This window comes from Myzus persicae, unplaced genomic scaffold (assembly GCF_001856785.1).
Source record: "Myzus persicae strain clone G006 unplaced genomic scaffold, MPER_G0061.0, whole genome shotgun sequence".
NCBI lineage: Eukaryota > Metazoa > Arthropoda > Insecta > Hemiptera > Aphididae > Myzus > Myzus persicae.
In genome coordinates this window covers 1-9,934 of record NW_019101375.1, presented here as the reverse complement: position 1 = coordinate 9,934, position 9,934 = coordinate 1, and the positions used below count along the sequence as shown (strand labels likewise).

The following is a 9,934-nucleotide window of genomic DNA, read 5'->3' as shown; positions in this document are numbered from 1 at the left end:
ATTTTGTATTGTATTCATTCAATGACCTCAATAAAAAAATGTCTGTTATTCGACAGATTTAGATTTTAATTAGTTAAGTAAAAAATAATTCAAATTCTTGAATTCTTCTAAATTTCACTTTCTATAATTATAAACTTAATTAATATAAAAACCATAAAAGGTATCGACGTAGCGTAGCTTTTAAAAAGTGGACACTCACTTGTAAAACAACAGATGGCACTTGTTTCCTGTTACAAAACATATTTCTGTCTAATTTAGGCATTTTAGACCTTTTTTCCCATGGATATAGGGTGTTGATATGACAGCCATCAATGCACCCAAATACATTAGGGAATGAGTTCATACCTCTTAGATTATTGAAGTTCTGTATATTTTTAAGAGCAGCATTTTCTGTAGGCCATACAATTATACTTCCAGCAACATTATTCATAGCCAATAAACAATTAATAATAATTGAATGGCTTGTACTTTCCGCAATATTGAACCGATTACTAATTTGTCTAAAATGTATATATTAATGATAATTACAAGTTACAAAATTTTAAAAGGTTACATTGTACATTTGAAAAGTATTCTTTTCAAGACTGCCTATGACTACATAAACCACATCATTTTTTCAACACTTTAAAATGTAGGTACTAGGTACCATTATAAAATACAACTATTTATGATTCATTTATCTAAATTATTGAATATCTAACCTGTGTGTTTCAGAATTAACCATGTACCAAATAAATATTAAAACTTGTTTTTCAATATTTATTTTAATTGACTCTTGCGACAAATATGGACCTACATACGATATTACCACCTATTTAAATCATACACATTTTAAAATGATTGACAAATAACATACCAACAAATAATTGTCAATTAACATTAAAACAAACTTTTACACTCTGTCTATTCAAACGTAAATGAGATTTGAACTCTCGATCAGTAAACTTAGGTACCATTAATTCTGCAAAACCGTGGATCTTCACCTTAATATTTTTGCATTTTTTTAATTCTGCGTTAAATAGCAATGTCATATCATCATGATCATCATTATCATTTAAAACTGCCTTATGCAAATGAATAAACAAATCTAGGTAATTAAAAAAATTAAAATTAAGCGTATGTACGTATATTTATGTAAAAAATAGCATACATGAAGTATTATCACTTACTCTCGCGAACAAGAAATCCCTGGGTTACATAACTACTGATGTGATTTTTATTCATTATAAAGTCTTTAAACAATTGTAGTTTTAGATCGTTTCTATTCATTTTGAATTGATTGCAATATTGAAATCAATTGAAGTCAAACGAATAGCTCCAAACACTGTCTGGCAAGCATTTAATACTCAGAAGTCAGAAATAAGAAAAGTTAGCCACTGCCCCCACTAGGTAGATGAAAACTATAACAAAGACACGATTTTAAAAAAGCGCGGGTAACAATTGATATCAATATACGCGATAAGAAAATTAATTAAAAAGTGGGGGTAAACCGATCTTTACCCCGAATTTCTATCTAAACCGGTGTAAACCAACCCGGTCAAGACTCACGAATCGGAATCATGATAACCGGTACGGTATTGCACACCGGTTTGGTCTGGCGAATTTGTGGAACATACGAAGACAGTGAAAAAACACGTAACTGACATTATTTACATGTGGTCAGCACAGGTATTACACACTCGTAACGAAATCCATGTTATGGACTACTTATAATAAGGTAAATGATATTAAATTATATTAATAATGCACATAACGTACTTATTTAGTTATTTTTTTGTCTCGCTAATTTATGAAGTGAATATTTTCCTTTTAAATTGAACCTTTATTATATATTTCAGATAAGGGGTTTTAGACATATAAGATATATAAGCTTATCTGCAGATACGTGATGTTTTTACATAAATAATAGTTTTTATTAATAAGGTAAGTTTTCATAATTTGGGGGTATGCATTGTTATTTATTATTTTATTATTCTATTCTATTCTATTCTATTATTATTTTTCAATTGTGATTTAGTGGTTACCTTGTCAACAAACATCATGACGTCAAGAAGTCGACTTAACAAGATTTTAAATATGGCTATTGATTCAAACACACCACAAGTTAGTAATTCAGCTGATAATCCTCTGTTAACTATAGAAGACGTCATTTTAAATTCAGAAATTGTATTTGAATTCCCAAAAGAAGGTATGGATGTTGACCATAATTCATCATATTTTCCTACATTAGAATCATCTTCTGTTTCTCCAATGGATGTTTCTGAAAATGCTATCAACAATGAAGAACAGGTATTCAATATCAATTCTACCAATTTGTTTTGTGAGAACAGTGAAGTTGAAATAAATGATACAAATTTGGTTTATGAAATAAAAGATACAAATTTGGTTTATGAAAATAATGATACAAATTTGTTTTGTGAGAACAGTGAAGTTGAAATAAATGATACAAATTTGGTTTATGAAATAAAAGATACAAATTTGGTTTATGAAAATAATGATACAAATTTGGTTTATGAAAACAATGAAGTTCAAATAAACGACAATTATATTTTAAGCTTAGAACTTGAAGCAGGTCAAAATATTATTGGTGAAAATATAAAACGTCGAAGTCCAACTTCAAAGAAAAATAAATGGAAAAGTGAAACAACTAAGAAAAATAGAATGAATGGTCAACAATATCTTGGGTATACAAAAAAAGGTAAAAATGCAACTGTTTCAAGAAAAGAAAGGTCTGCCAGAAAAATTAAAGAAACATGCTCTTCAAAAAAATGTCAAAGTTCTAAAAACCGTTTCTGCGATTATTTTGATGAAACCAGAAGATTAGAAATTTTCAACAGTTTTTGGAGTGCATCATGGGAGGAGAAAAAATTGTTTGTAGTAGGCATGGTCAAGAAAATACCAACACAAAGAGACACTACTGGATTAGGCGATTCAAGCAGAAGATTAAATACTATTAAGTACTATTTTAAACTTCAAGATTATGAAGAGCCTATGGAAGTTTGTAAGAAAATGTTTTTAAATACACTTGATATGAATGAATGGATGTTGCACAATTGGTTAAAGGAATCAACTCATGGACTAGCTGGGAAAAAAACAAAAGTCAACGACATTAGTAATGATAATATTATTATTACACCTAAAAGGGTTGCAATGAACAAAAGAATTGATCACTTAGAAAATTGGTTTTCCAGTCTAGCTAAAATGCCTTCACATTATTGTCGGAAAAAAACCAATAGGCTTTACTTAGAAGGTCCATTTATGCATAAATCAGAAGTTTTTGAACTTTACAAATCCAAATGCACTGAAGACAGTATTATACCATTAAGTATTTGTTATTTTTACAGCTTTATGAAACAAAAAAAGTTTTCTATTTTTATGCCAAGAAAAGATAAATGTGATTATTGTTCATCATATGAAATGGGACAAGTTGAGGAAGATGACTTTGCTGAGCACATTGCACATAAAAATAGAGCTAGGGAAGAATTGGAAAAAGACACTCTATTAGCCAAAGAAAATAAATGCTACTTATATACAATGGATTGCCAGGCTGTTAAATTATGTCCATATTTACAAAACAGTGCCCTATATTATTCAATGAAGCTGAAGGTTCATAATATGACATTGTATAACAACAGTACAGGCCACTGTGAAAACTATTGGTGGCATGAGGGTGAGGGTGAACTGGAAGCATCAATATTTACAACTATAATTATCAAACATTTGGAAAAATTTTGCATAAATGATAAAAGACCAATTATATTATACTCTGATGGTTGTGGTTATCAAAACAGGAATATAATAATAGCCAACGCACTTCTTCATTTCTCAATAAAATATGGAGTTATCATTGAACAAAAATTTCTTGTAAAAGGCCACACACAAATGCCTTGTGATAGTGCTCATTGTCTTATTGAAAGAAAGTTAAAGGGTCAAGATATTTACCTTCCTTCAGATTTTATAAAAATAACTAAAGATGCCAGAAAAAATCCAACAGCTTTTGGAGCAACTCTTTTGAGTCACGATTTTTTCCTGGACTTTAAAACTCATATTGTATATAATACCATCAGACCTGGAAAAGGAAAAGGAGACCCAGAAGTCAAAGACTTGAGAGCTCTACAGTATAACCCCATACATAAATGTATATTATATAAGTTAGTATTTGATGACCCTTATTGTGAATTACCATTAAGAAGAAATCCTAGAATTGACATGACAGCAATTAATTACAAGAATCTCTACGGTAAACCATTGTCTATCAGTCTATCAAAATGGAATGACCTACAAAATCTTAAAAAGTTTTTACCCAAAGACACACATTCTTTCTATGATACATTGCCACATACTACAACATTTAGAGCTAGAACTGGTAAAGTATAATTTAATTTATAAAAACATCACAACATTTTTAAATATTGCCTACATTATTATGAATTGTTATTTTTAATTTTATGCTCAAAATATTATTATGTATGTTTTTAATAATAATGAAACCTCAAGGATTGAGTACTTTATTAATTTATTAATTGTTAATATTATGAAGAAGTCATTATTATTTTTTCTAAGACTGATTAATTCTTAAAGTCTGGACATTACAATGTTTTTAAATATTACCTACATTATTATGAATTTTAATTTTAATTTTTAATTTTATGCTCAATATTATTATTATGTATAATTTTTTTAAAAATATTAAAACCTCAGGGATTGAGTACTTTATTAATTTATTAATTGTTAATATTATGAAGAACAGTCATTATTATTTTTTCTAAGACTGATTAATTCTTAAAGTCTGGATATTACAATGTTTTTAAATATTACCTACATTATTCTGAATTGTTATTTTATTTTTAATTTTATGCTCAAAATATTATTATGTATAATGTTTTTAAAAATATTAAAACCTCAGGGATTGAGTACTTTATTAATTTATTAATTGTTAATATTATGAAGAACAGTCATTATTATTTTTTCTAAGACTGATTAATTCTTAAAGTCTGGATATTACAATGTTTTTAAATATTACCTACATTATTCTGAATTGTTATTATTTTTAATTTTATGCTCAAAATATTATTATGTATAATGTTTTTAAAAATATTAAAACCTCAGGGATTGAGTACTCTATTAATTTATTAATTGTTAATATTATGAAGAACAGTCATTATTATTTTTTCTAAGACTGATTTCTTAAGGTCTGGATATTACAATGTTTTTATATTACCTACATTATTATGAATTGTTATTATTATTTTATNACCTACATTATTATGAATTGTTATTATTATTTTATGTTCAAATCTTATTATGTATTGTTTTTAATAATATTAAAACCTCAGGGATTGAGTACTTTAATTTTGTTAAATATTATGATAAAATAAATAAAAAATATTGCATTTAGGTATGTTATATTGATTACCTATATTATATTAATATTATCATATTATATTATCTTTGGATATAACAACGAAAACTTGAAATTAAAACTTCCAATACATTAAACATCACTCCAATTAGTGTTATTTTGTTCATTACATAATACAATGTGTCCGTAAATTAGTACTATATTATTATAATATTATGCTAAATAAAAGACACGTATCTACAAATTAAAATAATAATATTTTGTAAATACCTCGTATCTACTACTTTGGGCTTGAAAACATTTTTTTTTATGAAATTTATTGATTAGATTATCAAACATGGTATTGGTTATTTTTATAAGGAAGCAGCATATTTTAATTTAGTTTACTTAAATAATTAGACAGTTTTTTGGCTCTCCTGAAAAGTAGCATAAATACAGATACGTGTTGTCAGTGTTAAGGTAGCGATATATTATATAAGTATATAACCGCAGTCTGTAGCGAGTGCAGTCGTCACTCGTCATCCAACAGAAGAATCAGTAAGTGAAGAAATTAATTATGAAGCGATTTCTAACAAGTTCAGTGAATTATCCTAATAAGAAAAATGAAAACAACGAGATTATTGACAATCCTGCATTAGCTATAACGCCTACAACTACCGATATTATCGAGATTGATCAAAAGAAAATTACGACTGATGTTGATGTATTATTTTCAAACCACTATTTATTTGATGGACAGTTTTATAAAGTTGTACAAGTTGATGAGAAAAGACTTACGGCTAAATGTCAAATGTGTTCCAAAGGGTCAAATCAATTCAACAGGGAATTTTGTAATTCATATTAAGGTACCTACTACCTTACTTACCTAAATATATATTATGTATAAATGTATAATATTGTAGTAGGTAACTAGGTATTATTGATTATATTAAAAAAAATATATTTGACATTTTTCAAACAACAAAATTAACTGATTTAATAAATAAATACCTATTAAGTAGGTAGTAAAGTTAAGTAAGTAAGTAGTTTTCTATTTAATTTAGATCTTAATGTGTAGTAAATAATAGGTATTTCTTAGATAGATACCTACTATATGTCTATACTTAATATGTTACATCCTAGATTATTGCCCTTTTAAATGGGTGGGTGGTGGGTCTTGTTATGCAGATGGATAAATATCTAACAGAAAACAATTTGGCGGATAGATACTGAGTGTTTCATAATAAATTATTACAATAATGATCAAAAGTTTCTAATGATAACGTTGAGGTATAGCCACATATGTTTAATTTAACGGTTCTGGATGGGTGGGTATTTGGTAATTGTTTACTAGTTTGCCACCCCATTTTAAATTGCGTTCAGTGCCACCGTGTATACAGTAAACCTATAAATTATTTATCAAATAATACTCAATAGTAGGTACCTAATAAAGTAATAAGTAATAAGTAATAACTAATGATCATTGCGAGAAACTAAACAAAACATAAAAATTGATAGGTATTCATTACTACTGAATACTTATAGTAGTATCAGATACATTCGGATAATACTATGTAATAAAATACCCGTTATACCTGTTGGTTGTTTTAGTATAAGCATTCATCAATATTGACAAAATTACAAAAGAGCAAGGAAAAAAACATTACCATATCAGATTCCAGTGAGTAAATTAATCGTACCTATATCTTAATCATAATATTTTATCTATGAATTAAGCGCATGATAATTTACACCATATTTATTTTTAGATGTAAGCGGCATGACATCATCAACATCATCAAATCGCCAGTCACAAATTCAACTACAATTGTGCCAGTCAAAGAACATGCCTAAAAATAAAGTGAGTTAATTAGTATTGAATAACTCATAATAAATATTAATAAATTATTTAAAAACATTTTATTTTATTAAAGTCAAGGACAAAGGTATAATAATTTATAATGTTTAATTGATATACCTATTATTTAACATGAGTACTGTAGGTACATTATACATATAAGTAAAATAATAAATACGTATTTTTTGATGTTATGTATACTATATTATGAACCTACTATTAAAATAATAAAGTTCTTAGAAACAGTAATAGTAAATATTATTACAAAAGTAAATAAAACAATTTAAAGTATGAATTTTTTTAAATATTATAACTGAAAGTTATCAAATTTACAAGTTTACAAAGTTTGAAAGGTGTTTTTTTTTATATTACTGTTTTGAGGAATGAAGTTGTAATATTCAATTCATAAAATGTTGGTTTATGTTGATTGCTTATTTATTTGTATATATTAATTAATTTTTGGTTTTAGATTACTGACCTAGTCTTTGACTACATAGTACAAGAGATGAGACCACTTGCAACCTGTCAAAAACCATCCTTCAAAAGACTTATCATGGGCCTTGCTGGAATAACAGATTCTGCTGTACTTCCCAACACAAAAGTTATAAGAAAAGATTTACATTTAAGGTATAATTCCTATGTTACAATGTTGACGGACTTAATATCAAAACAAACATATATATGCACAACATCTGATATATGGTCGTGTAACAACAAAAGCTACCTAGGAATGACATGCCACTTTCTTAATGAGAATACTTTTATCAGGCACTCACACATACTAGGTGGTCGGAAGAAAAGAACAAGATTCATCGCTGGATTCTGATGAAAAATCGAATGATAAATCATCATTTACTTCTAAATTTGTATAAATAGCTTTTCCAATTTCACACTGTACACTCTTATCATTTGGATTACTTAGTTTCTCTAAAATATCTGTATCTAAGCTTGTGTCACTAAAATTAATCCCATCGTAGTTTTCTACTAGCATCGATTTTTCTGGTGTACTTGATGGAATCAAACTTGCAGTTTCTGTGTAATACCTACGTTTTACTCTTAAATCACGTTTACTAGGTAATAAATCAATTGTTTCGGATCGTAGAGTAGGTATTACTCCAGAATTCAAATTTATTCTGACTTTAGTATCAGGCATCAATTTTTCTCTAAGAACACCAGATTGATTAAAGTCTTCAAGTTTAAAATGTTTGGAACACAACCTAGAATTTTTGGATGGCTTAAAGTTTTTTCGTTTACAAAAATCTATCCATTTTTTGTGTCTGTTTGGTGATTTTTCAAGATTTGGAAATTTGTAGAAATGTAAACGTTTCGAACTTTCATCACTTTCAGAGCATCCATAAGCCGAACAGATTAGCATTTTTAAACCTAAATTATGATAAAAATTACTTCAAGATTATTATTACCAATATTAATTACAATTACTGTTATACCTACATAATATTATCATTATAATAGTGTAATATATTATTGGCTTTATTTGAAAAATTACAATCTATACAGTATGTACAATAAGTAATATTGATAATATTTAGAAACAGTTGACAGTGTTTATCCGCATGAGGAGGAAATCACACATTTGACAACGATCTAAAAATATATTTTATAAAACTGGCGTTACGAAAATAAACACAGATAATAATATTATATTAGGTATCCTACAGCATAGACCTTGTACTCATAGACGGAGCATGGGTATAGTTCCAGCGGTCAGACGTGAGTGCGCTGTTCGACTATTACTCAATTACTACGCACATGCGCAATAGAATTTCAGGTTGGGCGATCGGTTGTTGTTTTCTAAAAATCATTCAATAATGGTTAATATTTGATTTAAAACAGTCATTTGGATCTGATACACTGCGTTCCTTGGTTGAGCGTAAAATATTGGGACAGAAATGACAACACTGCTATAATGCTATGGTAATAACTTTGACCGCACCACCCAACCCCGCCAACCGGTGATGCTCCGTCTATGAGTATAAGGTCTATGGTTTTTATAAGGTCTATGTCCTACAGTCAATAAGCGTCGTTGCCAGTCGGCGTGTCATCAATAACGCTCGCTACACTGAATATTTGTGACCATCGTATATAAATTGTTAAATTGTATATTATTTAAAAGTGAACAGGAAAAATGAGTTTACAGCCTTATTGTTTTGAACCTACCCTACAAGATATTGATGAAACAACGTTAGAAACAATATCGGTTAATCCGTTAGTGGCGATTAGTTGCGACGAAAGAACAAAAAAGGAAATCAAAGATTGGTGTTTATGCAAGAAATGTACAACTATGAAAACTGATAAAGAATGTGTTTGTTGTTTCGAATTTGACAACTTGACTAAATTGCATGATTTAAAAATTTGTATAACTAACATTCCATCTTTTCGAAAAGTTATTATGAACGAGGAAATTCTCAACATCACCAGGCATCAAATGATTATTAATACAGTGTTGGGTAAGTTACTTTTAAAAAGTAATTACGTTACGTTACTCGTTACTTAGAGTGTAACGAGACAGAATAAACACCTGTATGTTACCACCGTCGCCATCTCGTGGAGCTATAAAGCGCCACAATTCGGGCAAATGTCACCAACCGCCGCACGACAATGCTACATAGAGCGCGTGCCGGGGCAACATCGATTAATTGCGTGTAGTAAAAAGCTCTTTCAGACATCCGTCAAGATCGCTGTTTACAATAGAAAAGTAATCCAAAGGCCGTTTA

The 9,934-nt window shown here is 28.5% G+C and overlaps 2 protein-coding genes across 2 annotated transcripts; one reads left to right on the top strand and one right to left on the bottom strand.

Moving 5' to 3' along the window:
• Nucleotides 1–7,980: 7,980 nt before the first annotated feature.
• LOC111028896 (THAP domain-containing protein 2-like) lies at nt 7,981–8,574 on the bottom strand. Its single transcript, XM_022307681.1, has one exon. It carries the CDS (start codon nt 8,572–8,574, stop codon nt 7,981–7,983), a length of 594 nt encoding a protein of 197 aa, XP_022163373.1.
• A 771-nt stretch (nt 8,575–9,345) lies between these two features.
• LOC111028895 lies at nt 9,346–9,667 on the top strand (the record flags this gene model as incomplete). The annotated part of the gene is made up of 1 exon (XM_022307680.1): nt 9,346–9,667. A coding segment is annotated over exon 1 (322 nt), but the record flags the coding sequence as incomplete, so codon positions are not given.
• Between the last annotated feature and the right edge of the window lie 267 nt (nt 9,668–9,934).

Bases quoted from the DNA above. Each gene is read 5' to 3' on its own strand.
- LOC111028896 (XM_022307681.1), bottom strand. From the start codon at position 8,574: ATGCTAATCTGTTCGGCTTATGGATGCTCTGAAAGTGATGAAAGTTCG.